Below are 17165 nucleotides of genomic sequence, written 5' to 3'. Positions count from 1 at the left end.
TGAAGTGTTGCTATCTTGAGAAAAATGACATCTTTAGCGAGATCCTAATCCTAACCCTAAGCATAACTTCAATGAACTACAAAAACAGCCCCCTAGTGTTGCCTTTGCATAGATAGAACGACGGAGGCTTGTGGGTAATGTAGTTTAAAACTTTTTATTAACGAAACTAAATAAATTATTTATTTTAAGGTAAACTGGATATCTAAATATGTTTATTGTGCAAACCTCTATGATATATTTGAGAGGCAGGCTGAAATGTGGTATTTTACAGTGAGCAATATTTAAAATGCTTTTATGCCAGCTTTCCACTTATTTCTGAAAACTGAGCTCAACATTATTTTATCAGCATAGCATAAGTAATAATCCTGCCCATTTTCTCTTTGATATGTTAATTGGACTCTGATTTACAGCCATTTGAAATGTACAGTTTTGGGCTCTTCCGGGGGGTGCTACTGGGCCCCTGGGGGTAGCAGGGCAGTAAAACCTACATATATGTATTCTCCTCATCATGAACAACAAACTGAGCTGAGTCACATTTATATCTGACAGTTTTCACAGTCCTCTGATTTCTATTCTATTCATCATGGCTATTATACCTTTTGACAGGACATTGTGAGGCCATCTGATGAAACATGGAAAAATTATAAAGAAATGATTTAATAATGAAAATAATAGATTATTTCTTTGATTTTTGAAGTAAATGGCAAGAAATATAATGGATGAACCTGCAACAACTTGCCATTATCTATTCCCCACTGTAAAGCAGTAATCAAGGACAATGTATACACATTGTGATACTTCACTATTACACAAGGACAAATTCATGCAGTGCTAAGAATATTAATTTATATATATATATTAGCATTATATATAACTAATTAGCCGAAATCAGTGTAAAAATGTCCTCCTCACCCCTGTATCTTGCTCCTCATGTGCTGGACATCAGTAATGTGCGTGCTCTTGGTTTTAATGCAGTACAAGATCCACGTTGATCATTCCTGCTACATTCTCAGTTATCCGTCAAGTGCTTGTAACAATAAAGCCCATGGCACCATCTTGTAATGCAGAATAATTAATCTTGTAACTCCCTGTATTTCACAAAAAATGTGCATATTTGTTACTAAAATATAAAAAAATTACTTTCTGGTGTACTGATGTCCCAGATGTTATTAATCCGATCAAAAATGTTCATGTCTTAAATAAAAAAATAATCCCAATAATTAATATGTCGTTTTTCCAAGTCTAAAATAAACACATATGAGCCTACCTAGTAAAATGATGTATTTACCAAGAATCTTCAGAACACAATATTCACCATTTTCATTTTATTGAAGCATAGACTATAAACTTGATAAAGTAGCATCAAGACAAATAAGATTCAATGAAAATAATTATCATCAAAGATACATTAACCTCATATATAAATCAGTTCACACAGATGAGTGATGAAATGTCCTTAAAAGTCACACAGTCCCATCCAGTCAACTGTGATACAGATCATGTGATACATATAAGACATGTGATACTGTTTCAGAAAATAATGATTCCCATCATCACATCTAAACTGGTTTCATCTCCCCATCGTGATCTTCTTCTCTCGTGTCTGGAAACAGTTTGTGGTTGATGTCCAGCACTGATGAGGTGTAGCTTGTTCTCAGCCAGATGATCTCTCAGTCCTAAGATCCCAGACCTGGTCAAAGTGAAACAAACAATGCAGAAGAAGTTGTTTAATGGACAGAGAGCGCAGCTTATGTTCTGTGTGGTTTTAGCAGGGTGAGTAACTATGACCCTTGTAGTACTGTACACTTACCATTCTTCAAGCTGTTTTAAGATCTTTTGAGAAGCTTTTCTCTGAAGACAATTTACCACATCCTCTTCTTTCACTCCTTTCAAGAGCATCACTTGGTCAAAACCCCTCATTTGGCTGATGAGATCATCTGTACAAATAAAAATACTGCAATAAATATGTCATTCTGCAAGAATTAAGAAAAAGTTACAGAAGCAAAGGTCTTGCTCATGAGACATTAGCATGTGTAGTTCTCAGAGACTCTAGAATTCATCTGTTGTTGCAGTAAATGTGTTTTTTTCCTCTAGAATCTTTCTCCAAAGTTCCTGACTTCTCTCACAAATGTGTTTTAGTCTGTGCAGTCTAATGCCTGGCTTCAAACCAATCAACTATCAATTCACAATTAATAACATAACATTTACAAAACAATGAAATAATGTCAATTGGTGTTTATATCAACTAAACCAATTTCATGACACTTGTCTGCTGATAAAACAGGTGGTGTGTTTTTAAAAACATAATATTAAAAATGTCCAGTCACACTTTGCTAACATGCTGTAATTGTAATAGTATAAAACGAAATCAAGGCTGACATGACCAGTTCTGTGAGAGATCATCATAAAATGTTGTATAACATTGCTTCAACACACACATACCAGAGGACTTCTGTTTGTTTGAGCTCAAGATGGCCATCTTCATTCCTCATCCTGAGCAAATCATTTCCTTGGTCTTCCTTCTCTTCTGTGAAACAAAATAATCTCTACTTACTCTCTGTGCAATTAATATTGCTCATTAAACATAATTAAGTTAATTTAAAGTAAGATTCAGACCAGAGCATTTTTGGAGTAAACAAATGTACCTGGGAAGAGCTGATCATGGCAAGATTCGCTGAGACTCAGTAATAGCTCTTTTAGGTTTTAGGAAGGTTTGTGAGGGTTGGCTCTTAAAATAGCTGTTGAGCTCGATATTTTAGACCTGAAAAAGAAGAACAGCATTATCTGGAAAAAATCCTGTAAGACAGAAGGAAGGACATATTATTAATTACGTGCAGCTTGTACATTACACCTCTGTAAAGATGCTGTATAATTAAATGTTAAATGAATCCATTATTGAAAGCAAGTAATTAATAGCAAGCTATAGTCATATGAATTCTTTGATAGTGTCAGATGAGACAGTCCTGGGGCTTGTACAATATCATACAAGTGTTAAACTGGATTATTAAGACTGTGATGTGTTTAGGGATCATTTTTAAGACTTTGACCCTGTCCAGATACCCACACTTGCAGTCTTGGCCACTTGAGAGTGTGTGTACGTGACAGTGTGTGCACAAGACTGTCCCCGGTCTTAATAATGCCAAAGCACAGCGTCCTTAACACACACTAAACCTCTCCAATACTGCTCCGGAGCGCTATACAAAGCTTAGTGTATCCCATCATGCATCATGTTTTGGAATAAATCGTCAGACTTTTTGCCGAGATCTCACAAGAGGTCATGGAAAGCTGTCCAATGTACAGTATGTGAAATATTGATAATTAGATATTAAAAATCTCTTTAAACACATAAGTGTCCCATAAGGCAGTGGCTCCCAATCCTGGTCCTGGAGAACCCCAACACTGCACATTTGAGATGTCTCCCTGATCAAACACACCTGATTCAACTCATCAGCTCATCAGTGAAGACTCCAAGGCAGATAAGAGAGACACCAAAACCGTGCAGTGCTGGGGTTCTCCAGGACCAGGATTGGGAAACACAGTCATCAGGTCATGAAAAGTTCGACACACACTCGTGGTCATCATGCTCACTCGAACACTAGGCCAAATACAGGAAAGACTTCAAATAAGTAATCAAGTGGTCAAGTGAAAAGATGGCAAGTGTGGGTATTTGGACAGTGCAACAGTTTAAGAAACAACAAATGCTGTACAAATTATAACAGCAGGAATTTTTGATAAAAGAGACAAACTATCACAGACTTACTGCTGCAAATATCTGCCTCCGCAGCTTTCTGTCTTCTCCATTTCTGAAGGAATCCCTCTCCAGAAACACCACTGGGCTGACTGCCTTTACGTCTTTTCAGCTAAAAATAAAAATAATAAAAAAGGGGAGAGAAAATAAAATTGAATTATATACAGAATGTTAATAATGATCTGTGAGCAAAATATTTATATATATATATATATATATATATATATATATATATATATATATATATAAATAAATATATATATATACATATATATATATATATAAACTGATATGAATGAACTGCAAGATGGAAAAATACATGTTTTATTATTTATTTTTAATTTGATTTTTTTTTTTGGATTCACATTAAAAGGTATTAAAAGCATGGTACAGAACACATGATTACTGTGATATCTGTCATATAAAAGCACATAAAAACACTAACATTACAGTGATACAAACATAGCTGGTTTGGTGATTATTGTATTGTTGTATTGATTATTAATATATCATAGTAAAACTACAGTTACAGTTACTAATGTCCCATTTACTGTGTTTTAACTTCACATTTCATTTATTACTATTGTGTCGTGATTACCATGATTTTACTACAAATACAACTTACATCATTGATCCTGAAATTAATAATAATATAAAACGGATCGAAGGTCTATGGCACGTCACGTTTAATCACACTAATTAGCAGCTGTGTTCATTTATTTAAACGCAATGAAACTCAAAGACAGCCGCGGATGACCGATATAATACAGCGATTAAACATATGGCACTAATCTGATTAATAAAGAAGACAGAATACATTTGATAAAAGGCATTAAAAGAGCGTATATACGACTACTCACCCAAACTGTGGAACTGATAGCAAGTATCGCGCGATGTGTGCTGAATGAGACTTCTTGAACGTGATTTCATAGCGATAAACATCTCATGTCCTCGTGTCGAATTCTGACGCCAAAAGTTTCCCACTGAAAGCAATGAAGGTCGTAGTGCTTCGATAGTCGACGCCGAGAGGCACATTTGGCGTCATAAAAGTGACGCTAGGGGCGCTTGACCATGCTTCGGTTTTTGACGCCTTTGGAGTGAGAATGGGTTGAATTACCGGAACTCTGTAAAAACCCTTTCATATGCAAGACTATGGCTTAAAATTACAGCAAATCTTTTTACCCTGTCTAATTACATGACATTCTAAAAATCACAGACTTTCTGTGTGACTCCCATTGACTAATTTCAAATGTATTCATCATAACACTGGCACAAGCAATGCGTGCACATAATTTGACATGAATGAAGTAGCTGAACTGACCAATGAATAAAATATCATAGAGATGAATCATTGAATAATGTACATCAGTGCTTGAAGGGTCATACAGGCTAAAGTATATTTACTCAAACTTTGTTCACACAAAATAGAATAGATCAGGTTTATTCAAATCTTGTCCTGGAGGGTCAATGCGCTGCAGAGTTTAGCTCCAACCCTGATCAAACACACAAGAGCATGCTAATCAGTGTCTTCAGGATCATGAGAAAATCACAGGTAGGTGAGTTTGATCAGGGTTGGAGATAAACTCTGCAGCACATTGGCCCTCCAGGACAAAATTCGAATAACCTGGAATAGATCATATGTCAAGTGTTGAGTTAGAGAAGGGCAATGACTCAATTGCAGAGTGTAGATAGGCTTTTATTTCAAATTTAAAATCAAAACAAAAAGGCAAAAAACTACCCTTGTAGTGGCAGGACTAGAGCAAAATGACAACGAAAGCCATGACAGGGCAAAACAGGAACACTTAAAACAAGGATACAGTAAATTCAGGACTGGAAACAACCACAACAATCTGGCACAAAACAGAGCACACATGGAGAATAAATAGGAAAGGAAATTAGGAGGGTAACAAGGGAGAACAGGTGGGGCAAATTGAACTAACAATAAAATAATAAGGGGAGAGGGTCGAACGTTCGACAGGAAAGCAGGTGACACATGTGCTCGACTTAGGATGTACTCGAAACGAGCCTGGGCGCCATTATCCCTCCTCCCCACTCCTCCGCTGGCCTGCCCTCACACTTGCACTAAACTTTCCGTGCCAGAGCACATTTACATCATGCATGAGATAATGGAGAAAACCACATAATTAATAATAATTGATTTATAATTTATGCCGAACATTGATTTTTACATGTATGTATCAGACAATTATTACAGAGACAGCTGAGGATGATAAAACAATTAAGTTAAATATTAAAGCTTTACTCGAAAACTACATTTCCTGAAAGATTATTCCTGAAGAAATACCAAGACATTTTGGAGCACTTCATACTTCCTTTTGCTGACCAGCTTTTTGAAGATGCCGATTTCATTTTCCAGCAGGATTTGGCACCTACCCACATTGCCAAAAGCACCAAAAGTCGGTTAAATGACCATGGTGTTGGTGTGCTTGACTGGTCGGCAAACTCCTGAACCCCATAGAGAATCTATGGGGCATTGTAAAGAATAAAATGAGAAACAAGAGACCAAACAATGTAAATGAGCTGAAGACCACTGTCAAAGAAACCTGGACTTCCATACCATCACAGCAGTGCCACAAACTGATCACCTCCATGCCATGCAGGATTGAGGCAGTAATTAAAGCAAAAGGAGCCTCTACCAAGTATTGAGTACATGTACGGTAAATTAACATACTTTCCAGAAGTCAACAATATGCTAAAAATGATTTTTTTTTGGTCTTATGAAGTATACTAATTTGTTGAGATTTTTTGTTATATGCGAGCCAAAATCATCACAATTAAAAGAACCAAACACTTAAACTACTTCAGTATGTGTGCATTGAATTTATTTAATACACGAGTTTCACAATTTGAGTTGAATTACTGAAATAAATGAACTTTTCCAAAGACATTCTAATTTATTGAGATGCAACATTAAAATCCTATCCCCACTAGAATAGTTGCCTAGTCTTCAGCAAAAATAGAAATATACTTTTGCTTTTTGAATAAAATAATTAATGATATCTAAAATAAACCACATACAAAAAAATAAGTAAAAAAAAAATTTGCTATCTAAAGAGAATGGTTAAAGCAATGGAAATACACATGGATGGGACAGCAACTTTAAGCTGCACACTCACACAAAGACAGATACCCCCCCCCCCCAAAAAAAAGTCAAGAATTCTGATTCTGACACCAAACTAAGAACAAGATTAACCAAAGTGACAGGACCCTGACATCATATCATTGATTAAAAAATGTACCCTAAATTACTGCATTTATATAGAGTTTTAGTTCCTCTTATTTTGATATTAACTAAATCTGACATGCTAGGAAGAGCCAGCTGGTAGATACTGCTCCTGTGAAAACGGGTTCTGCTCCCAACAGAGCTGCAATACAAATGAACAGAAGAACTGTCAGGGCAGGTCAGGGAAACATGAAAAGTGAGGAGCTGTCACAACAATAACAGCTATGACATTACACGCAGACTGACACTGAACACTAGAATGAACAATAAAATATACCATTGGGATGCCACTGGATTAACTGTAGTGGTGCCGACACCACTGACTGTACAGTGACTGGAGGCACCACAACTTCACGAATGTCAGTTTTATGCTTTCTTGAGGTTTCCATTGTACTCAGAATTCCATCTGTTTATGCCCAGGGACAAAGATCAATGTTTATGCATTCTGTTATGAAACAGAAGTAAAAGAGGGAGTAAAGAACAGAATAACACTTTAAATCAATCTCCGCTAAACTATTATTGATACTATACTGCAGAATGCATATTTATATAAGCTGCTATTAAATGAGAATATATATAATTTATTTATTAATTTTTTTTTTTGGCAAATATGTCTAATAAAGTTTTAAGGATCTGAAGAATTTCAAGAAATACTAAAGAATCCAAGTGAAAAGCTTACGGTCAATCAATCAATCAATCACCTTTATTTATATAGTGCTGTAAACAAAATACATTGCGTCAAAGCACTTAACAACATTCATTTGGAAAACAGTGTCTCAATAATGCAAAATGATAGTTAAGGCAGTTCATCATTGAATTCAGTGATGTCATCTCTGTTCAGTTAAATAGTGTCTGTGCATTTATTTGCAATCAAGTCAATGATATCGCTGTAGATGAAGTGACCCCAACTAAGCAAGCCAGAGGCGACAGCGGCAAGGAACCGAAACTCCATCGGTGACATAATGGAGAAAAAAACCTTGGGAGAAACCAGGCTCAGTTGGGGGGCCAGTTCTCCTCTGACCAGACGAAACCAGTAGTTCAATTCCAGGCTGCAGCAAAGTCAGATTGTGCAGAAGAATCATCTGTTTCCTGTGGTCTTGTCCTGGTGGTCCTCTGAGACAAGGTCTTTACAGGGGATCTGTATCTGGGGCTCTAGTTGTCCTGGGGCCTCATGTACAAAGACTTGCGTTGAATTCATTCTAAAACATTGCGTACGGACAAAGCTGTAAATGTGCGTACGCACAAAAAAAAACAGATGTATGAATCTCTGCGTACGAAGGATTCCACGCATATTCTCTTTGTACATCCCAATTAACGTAAAATTGAGCGCACATGCACAAGCACAACGCCCCACCCAGTCTCCTCCCCTAATTAAATCAATTTAAATATGGTAATGAGTCCACTTTGGCAAAAGATAGCAGTAAGAAAATGGCTAAGGCAAGCGGCAAGAAACGAAACTTTACTGAAAGTGAATTGGAGGTGCTACTATCGGAGGTAGAGACTAGAAAACATATTTTATTTGGAACGTTGTCCTCTGGAATTAATAACAAAAGGAAAAAATATGAGTGGGAGAGTTTGGCTGAAGCCGTCAATGCAGTGGGATCTGAAAGTCGCACTGTAAATGAGCTTAAAAAGAAATGGTCTGATATAAAGGTGGACGTTAAACGGAGAACTGCTGCGCACCGACAAAGTGTGGACAGAACAGGCAGTGGTAAAGGGGTCGATGAACTTACACCCTTTGAGCAGAGAGTTGCCTCAATTATGGGTGACACTTTACTCTCTGGAGTAGTATCTTCTGCTGTGGGAGACTCCGATTTACAGGATTGCGACGAAGGTAACCAATTTCTCATTTGTTTTTACTTTGGTACATATAGCGTACCTATATTTCATTGTCAAATGCATTCAGTGTAGCGGACCAAAAGTATACACCAGAGATTTTACGGATCCATTTCATTTATTGCAAATGTGTGTGCCCCTTAAAAATGGAACGTACTTAAATTACAGTTAACATTTGCCTTTTTATTTAGACCCATATGGCGCAACAGCCGAAACATCCACTTCCCAGGAGGGGCACTCGGAGTCCGCCCCTCCTGAGCAGCCAGCCCCCACTGTGCCCAGCGTTTCCAGTGCTCTCCCCAGTGCTGACGCCCGTCCGTCTGGTCGCGTCTTGACACATGCTGTTTTGGAGTCACAACAGCAAATCATTATGGCCATCGGGGAAATTAACAGTCACCTGAAAAATATCACTGACGCACTCACAGACATAAGCCACTCATTAAAGGAATTGGTCAAAAAGTGAACTTTTGTCTCTGATTACCATTTATATTGTCGCAATCACATGTTGGCGGGCATGAACGGCTTGTTGGTTGGGCTGCACATAAATTGGTCCTGGGTCGGGGTCATCTGGCGGTGCTGCCACCTCACCAAGTGGTATGCCATGCCTATGCGCGACATTGTGCAGCACACCACAGGCCAGCACAATGCGGCACACCTTGTCAGGGCGGTATAACAACATCCCCCCAGTCCTGTCAAGGCAGCGCCACCGACATTTCAGCTGCCCAATCGCCCGCTCTACAACTGAACGAGTGCGAGAATGGGCATTATTGTATCTGCGCTCTCGGTCAGTTTGTGGGTTGGTGAGGGGGGTTAAAAGCCACGTCTTTAGTGGATAACCGCGGTCTCCTGAAGGGTTAATTAATAATTATATGCAAAAAAAAAAAAAAAACTACAATTAGATAGGATCATAACTTTAAAGGCACTTACCAAGAAGCCACCCATCACGCACCCTGCCAGCTTGGAGCCTCATCCCAACCATGCTGTTTGTAAGGATGTATGAATCATGGGTTGACCCAGGCCACCTTGCCACAATATTTGTTAGGCGCATTTGTGCATCACATATTATCTGCACATTTATGGAATGGAAATGTTTCCGATTCACATATGCAAATTCTTCTTCAGATGGCGCCTTTATAGCAATGTGTGTGCAGTCGATCGCTCCGATAACATTAGGAAAACCGGCTATCGCTGCAAATTGCATTTTAATGTTTGGCTGGTCAAATGCATCATATGGGAACCTGTCTGATATACCTGGCAGACATGCGAATGATCCCGTCCCATACTGCTGGCATTGCCCGGCTCAAAGACGACTGGCTTATTCCTGAGCGGTCTGCCAGTTCCCTTTGGAAAGAACCAGTTGCCAGGAAACCAAGTGTTGTCAGCACCTGCAAGGGAACGGGTATTGCGTGGCTCCTCATTGTCTCTCTCTCTAGATTCGGACCCAACTCAGCACAGAGCTCCAAGAGGACAGCCCTTGCAAAATCTGAAACGGCTGATAAGCCAGTCATCATCCTGGGCCAGAAAATCATTGTGGTCCCTAAAAACTCGTTCTCTTCTGATTCTGCCATTAGCAATGTCCTCTAATAAGGCCAACGGTGCCATTGCCATAGACTAAGGGTTGTTTCAACCGTTATGCTTTTATATGTTCTTATTTAATTGCATAATTTATATAATTATAAAAAGGCTCGTGTGACAATATATGTCAATTATTTTATAAATTGCAAATTAATTGCAATGCTTCCCACAGGTGGTGGTGCGAGACTTGTAGAACAATTTGTTGTGTAATGTTTGCAACTTCACTTTATTGCCTGTAAGAGTCGCCAACGGACAAAAACAATGAGAAATGAACGTACGCCAGACATGAAATTGGCTTGGAGGAACGCACATTCTTGCGTTAATTTCACTGTTAGTACATCCGACCGTGAGCGTGAAAGCTGGCGTACGCAAAGTTTTTGTGCGTACGCAAGGTTGATACATGAGACCCCTGGTCTCCGCTGTCTTTCTGGGCAGTAGAGGTCCTTTCTAGGTGCTGATCCACCATCTGGTCTGGATACGTACTGGATCCGGGCGACTGCAGTGACCCTCTGATCTGGATACAGACTGGATCTGGTGGCCACGGTGACCTCGGAACAAGAGAGAAACAGACAAATATTAGCGTAGATGCCATTCTTCTAATGATGTAGCAAGTACATAAGGTGTTATGTGAAGTGTTTCCGGTTCCAGTTTACCTAATTAATGCCACCTAAAAATCCTTTAACGGATTTGGATATTAAAACTAAATTAAACACTAACACTAACTTTAGTGTGTTATGTGTATGCCAGGTTAAAGAGATGGGTCTTTAATCTAGATTTAAACTGCAAGAGTGTGTCTGCCTCCCGAAAACTGTTAGGTAGGTTATTCCAGAGTTTAGGCGCCAAATAGGAAAAGGATCTGCCGCCCGCAGTTGATTTTGATATTCTAGGTATTATCAAAATGCCTGAGTTTTGAGAACGTAGCGGACGTAGAGGAGTATAATGTAAAAGGAGCTCATTCAAATACTGAGGTGCTAAACCATTCAGGGCTTTATAAGTAATAAGCAATATTTTAAAATCCATACGATGTTTGATAGGGAGCCAGTGCAGTGTGGACAGGACCGGGCTAATATGGTCATACTTCCTGGTTCTAGTAAGAACTCTTGCTGCTGCATTTTGGACTAGCTGTAGTTTGTTTACTAAGCGTGCAGAACAACCACCCAATAAAGCATTACAATAGTCTAACCTTGAAGTCATAAATGCATGGATTAACATTTCTGCATTTGACATTGAGAGCATAGGCCGTAATTTAGATATATTTTTGAGATGGAAAAATGCAGTTTTACAAATGCTAAAAACATGGCTTTCTAAGGAAAGATTGCGATCAAGTAGCACACCTAGGTTCCTAACTGATGACGAAGAATTGACAGAGCAACCATCAAGTCTTAGACAGTGTTCTAGGTTATTACAAGCAGAGTTTTTAGGCCCTATAATTAACACCTCTGTTTTTCTGAATTTAGCAGTAAGAAATTACTCGTCATCCAATTTTTTATATCGACTATGCATTCCATTAGTTTTTCAAATTGGTGTGTTTCACCGGGCTGCGAGGAAATATAGAGCTGAGTATCATCAGCATAACAGTGAAAGCTAACACCATGTTTCCTGATGATATCTCCCAAGGGTAACATATAAAGCGTGAAGAGTAGTGGCCCTAGTACTGAGCCTTGAGGTACTCCACACTGCACTTGTGATCGATATGATACATCTTCATTCACTGTTACGAACTGATGGCGGTCATATAAGCATGATTTAAACCATGCTAATGCACTTCCACTGATGCCAACAAAGTGTTCAAGTCTATGCAAAAGAATGCTGTGGTCAATTGTGTCAAACGCAGCACTAAGATCCAATAAAACTAATAGAGAGATACAACCACGATCAGATGATAAGAGCAGATCATTTGTAACTCTAAGGAGAGCAGTCTCAGTACTATGATACGGTCTAAATCCTGACTGGAAATCCTCACATATACCATTTTTCTCTAAGAAGGAATATAATTGTGAGGATACCACCTTTTCTAGTATCTTGGACAGAAAAGGGAGATTCGAGATTGGTCTATAATTAACAAGTTCTTTGGGGTCAAGTTGTGTTTTTTTTATGAGAGGCTTAATAACAGCCAGTTTGAAGGTTTTGGAGACATATCCTAATGACAATGAGGAATTAATAATAGTCTGAAGAGGACCTATGACTTCTGGAAGCAATATATGTGAGCGGTATATGTGAGCCAGGACCACAAATCCCGTCTTAAGTCGCTGAGGTATATTTGTAGCAATAGTCAAAAATACATTGTGTAAAATGTAATTTTTTATTAGTAATATGCATTGCCAAGTACTTAATTTGGATAAATTTTAAGGTGATCTTCTCAGTGTTTTGTTGTTGTTTTTTTTGTACCCTCAGATTTCATATATTCAAACAGTTGTATCTTGACCAAATATTGTCATATCCTAACAACCCATACATCAATTGAAAGCTTATTTATTCAGCTTTTGGATGATGTATACATCACAATTTTGGAAAAACTGACACTTAAGACTGGTTTTGTGGTCCAGGGTCACATACAGTATGTACTGTAGGCACAATATTCCAAATCTACACTGCAAAGCTAATGCTGCTTAGAGGAGGCATAAAGGCATTTACACAACAGTTACAGCTCTTGCCAAATAACTGTGCCGATAAACGCACACAAAGATGAGATGAAGATAAGCAGTTTTTAAGAAATCCACAGATAGGTAAATCCAAACAAGGGAAGGCTGGTGACACACATTGACAAGAGCTGACAACCTCAAACTGAACAGACAGGAACTTAAATACACAGACCAAACAATGATAATAACAAGACACACCTGAGCATAATAACACAATTAAATCAATAACCACGACAACCACTAACGAAAGTTGGGAAAGGTGAAAACACAAACGCATGATGGCAGGTGCCCAGGCCACAGCCAGAACGGCGCTCCATGGCCATGACCATGGAAAATACTGGAGGCAACGACAGCAATGGAGATGGAGCCCTTGGTGCAGAGAGCGGAGGAGGTGGAGTGAGGTCAAGGATTCAGGCGGCTGTGAAGGAGCCGTAGCGACAACTGAGTAAGATGTAGTTGGGGATCCAGAGACCAGAGGGCGAGCTGGAGGAACTGAGGAAGGAGGCTGAGCCTGAGGGAGGCTAAAGCTTGCCAGAGCAATAAAGTACTATTGTAATAAAGTAATAAAGTAATAACAGGAAGCTGTTTCTGGGGAATCAAATTCAAATGTTTCATAAAATATTTTTCCTTCTAACTTCTAACTTCTTTCTCATGTGTAAAGCAAACTATCAGATAACAGATTAAACACCACAGTACTGGCTGGATATTTAGTGAATCACATTAACTCACAACAACTCAGTCTGTTTTAACTCGCTTGTAACTTATGAATGCAGAAACAATAAATCAAATGTACATTTTAGAAGATTTTGAAAGTGTTCATAAAATATGGTTGCTTTGACTTCACGATGTCTGAGTGAAGTTTTATAGGCTATGTGGCTTTACTTCAGGAGTGTTAAAGATGAGCTAGAATCAACTACTGAAACAGGGAGAATGATTATTAACATCGTCTAAATGCTTTGTGGTGAAAAAAGCATAGAGAATACTTTGAACTGTTTGACCGATGGTGAATTGATTGTTCAAACCTGAGGCAAGGAATTCACCGTCAGTCACCTGGTTGCGAGTGTGATTACTTTACAGATTCCTCATGTGAAATAATTTTTTTTTCCTGTCTGCATCAATACTGTCCTGATGAGGAGATGAATCCATGTAAACAGACCCCCCTTCTTATAACTCATCATACACCACGTATACCTTGGCTCGTCATTTTGTGCAGTAAAAGATATGCAACTTTGCAACATTCAACATATGCAACATTCCCTTTGGAAAATGAAAATATTCAAAATATAAATATTCAATATAAAAAATGTTATGTGAGAATGTATTGATTCCTTTGACCAAAATAGCATTTTCTCTTTCTTCAGAAATGGACTCACTGAGGATTATCCTTTACTCACTTGTCTTTCTTCTGAGTGTTTTTGGGAATCTTCTGATCATTGTGGTCCTAATAGTAAACAAGAGAATGCGGACCGTCACCAACTCCTTCCTGCTCTCGCTGGCTATTAGTGATGTCATGATGGCCATCTTCTGCATGCCCTTTAATCTCATTCCCAGCCTGCTGGAGGACTTCATCTTTGGCTCTGCGATGTGCAAGACAGTCGCCTATTTCATGGGTGAGGAACGTTCATTTAAGCTTTCTCAATTGGAAGATTCATATTTGATTATTTTTTGACAATTTTGACAATTTATCCTGCAGTGCTGCTTTTTAATTACTTTTTATTCATTTTTTTTCATTTATTCCAGAATTGTCTTACAGCAACAATAATATTTCACAAATTATTCCATTGTGATTTAAACTGTTAAAACTTGAGCCAACTGTCAACTAATTAATTCCATTTCACTTATGCATGTTCTTGTGGCTCAGTGGTACAGCATTGCGTTAGCAGCACAAAAGATTGTGGGTTCAATTCCCAGGGAACACACACATTGGTAAAATAAAAATATATAGCCTGAATGCACTGTAAGGATAAAAGTGTCTGCAAAACATAAACATGTACAGTGTGTGAGGGGCTAAATCTAAATGTTCTGTCTAAGTCACAGATAAAAAAAAAACAAAAAAAAAAAAACAAGCTACCTACAAACAAAAATACATATGTATTTATATACACAATTCAATGAGTTTGCACTTACATACAATCAGATTGAACAAATGGTTGGAGTGCTCTCCCTATCCCAAAAGTGGGCTATGAATAGTTAGGAGTGATTTGTTGAGGAGGAGAGATGTTGGAAAAACTGTTGTGGGACAGAATTATGTTGTCTGTATATATATATTTATATATATATTGTGGTCCAAATGCACAGACATATTTGCATTACACTGGCTCGTTCACCAGTAGTGGTGTGTAAGATATTTTATGTACACCCACAAATACAATATGCTTAACATTACCTGGTGTTAACAGGATGCTCCAGTGTTAATATGATTGACCAGGATATTGTTGCTTTCTCAAGAAGGTAAAAAAAAGTGAAGTGATGTGTGGCCAAGTATGTGACCCATACTCGGAATTTGTGCTCTACGTTTAACCCATCCAAGTGAACACACACAGTAGTTAACACACACAAGCCATATTATTGCGGCACCAGGGGGGGCAGTTGGGGTTTTGGTGCCTTGCTCAAGGGTCTCACCCTTCAGTCATGGTATTGAAGGTGGAAGAGAGCGCTGGTTGTTCACTCCCCCCACCTACAATTTCTGCTGGACCTGAGATTTGAACCCACAGCCTTTGGATTACAAGTCTGACTCTAACCATTAGGCCACAACTGCCCCTGGATGTTTATCATTCTCACGTGTTTTAAGCCTGGTCAGTTTAAACATTAAAGTGTTTCAAGCCATTCAAGCATGAGACAGCATGAAAGAGATTTCAGAGTGTGACTCACGTGCTGTGATAGACCATTTCTGCACACACACACACACACACACACACACACACACACACACTCATGCTAGCACACACACAAAAAGCAGCAGCTCAGACAGCATGTGAGAAACACATTTAGTTCTCTTTTATGTCTTCTTTAACCAATGGACAAAAAAAGATGTCAGAATCATGGTCTTGACGAGTATCCACATAAACCCGTACGTAAACACGTATTGTCTCCAAACTGTTCTTTACCCCAAATCAGCAGATTCATGACTTTTTCCACCTGTTATGTTAGTCCTGTTGACTCCCCTCATCATATCGGCTCAATTGCATAAGCAATTGCACTTATTATGGGCTCAACATTCCTTTTATGTTTGTCTTCCTCAGTTTTAAAACAAGTGTGTATTCAAAAAGTAAAGAAATGCTTAAATTACTACACTGGACAATGGAGCAAACCAACTCTGTGACATCACAAGCTGTACTGCAAGCTGGTGGCAACCTTGCTCCAAAAGTGAGGAGAAAACATCCTTTTTCTTTAAAATGGTTAATCAAATTATATATATATATATATATATATATATATATATATATATATATATATATATATATATATATATAATTTTTTATGGAAATCAGTTTACTCAGAGCCAATTCTAGACTTCTGGGGGCCCTACACAAAACTGTGTCGGCCAGGTGGGGTAGTATGACTGTTATGAACGAATGAATGAAATGCATGTTTCACTCTGTCTTGAATCCCGCTCGAGGAAAGCGCATGAGAAAAAGTGGGCCCTATTATACACCCACCGCAATGCAGTGTTTCTTGCTAATTTCAGCCCGGTGCAGTTGTCATTTTCATGTCCCGTGGGACGTTGTTTAATTAGCAAATGCATTTGCACCCATATGTGCACCCATGGGCGTGCTGGTCTAAAAACTAGGTGTGTTCAGGCGCATTGCTGGAGCGTTGCTGAAGTAACTGAAATAGACTGTGCCTTTGACCAACTAAAACCTGTGGCGCGGTAGTGGCGCAGTAGTTTTTAGTTAGTATGGATGGTAGCCCAAAATTCGCACCTACGTCCTGCGTCATAAGCTGGGAAGCAACTTATGTACACGTGTACAACAGTTAGCGGAAGCAGGAGATTACAGGTTATACAATTTTAAATATGGATTATTTTCCTACACAAATGCACTGCTATACTTTAGAAGGCCTTTATTAAGCCCCCGGAGCTGTGTGGACTTCATTTATAATGGCCAGTAATATGCATTGG

General features: G+C 38.6%; 1 protein-coding gene and 1 long non-coding RNA gene across 5 annotated transcripts in view; one reads left to right on the top strand and one right to left on the bottom strand.

Moving 5' to 3' along the window:
- Nucleotides 1–17165, top strand: part of LOC128015462 (cholecystokinin receptor-like) — a 47635-nt gene that overhangs the window by 7729 nt on the left and 22741 nt on the right. The window contains exon 2 of the mRNA XM_052599301.1: nucleotides 14407–14655. Coding sequence (XP_052455261.1) covers nucleotides 14407–14655 — 249 coding nt within the window. The remainder of the gene's footprint in view (nucleotides 1–14406; nucleotides 14656–17165) is intronic.
- LOC128015470 (uncharacterized) lies at nucleotides 1311–3887 on the bottom strand. 4 transcript variants are annotated; one of them, XR_008183916.1, is made up of 5 exons: nucleotides 3761–3887; nucleotides 2646–3595; nucleotides 2443–2527; nucleotides 1811–1937; nucleotides 1311–1690 (listed from the first exon to the last, which is right to left on the bottom strand). It is a non-coding gene; the product is annotated as an uncharacterized LOC128015470 (long non-coding RNA). The 4 variants fall into 4 exon arrangements; XR_008183919.1 differs by having other exon boundaries at nucleotides 2646–2761; nucleotides 3761–3885; XR_008183918.1 differs by having other exon boundaries at nucleotides 2646–2796; nucleotides 3761–3880.

The sequence above is a fragment of the Carassius gibelio genome, chromosome A1 (assembly GCF_023724105.1).
Source record: "Carassius gibelio isolate Cgi1373 ecotype wild population from Czech Republic chromosome A1, carGib1.2-hapl.c, whole genome shotgun sequence".
Lineage (NCBI taxonomy): Eukaryota > Metazoa > Chordata > Actinopteri > Cypriniformes > Cyprinidae > Carassius > Carassius gibelio.
The sequence above is the reverse complement of the archived record's forward strand: the minus strand, read 5'-3'. Positions and strand labels throughout refer to the sequence as shown.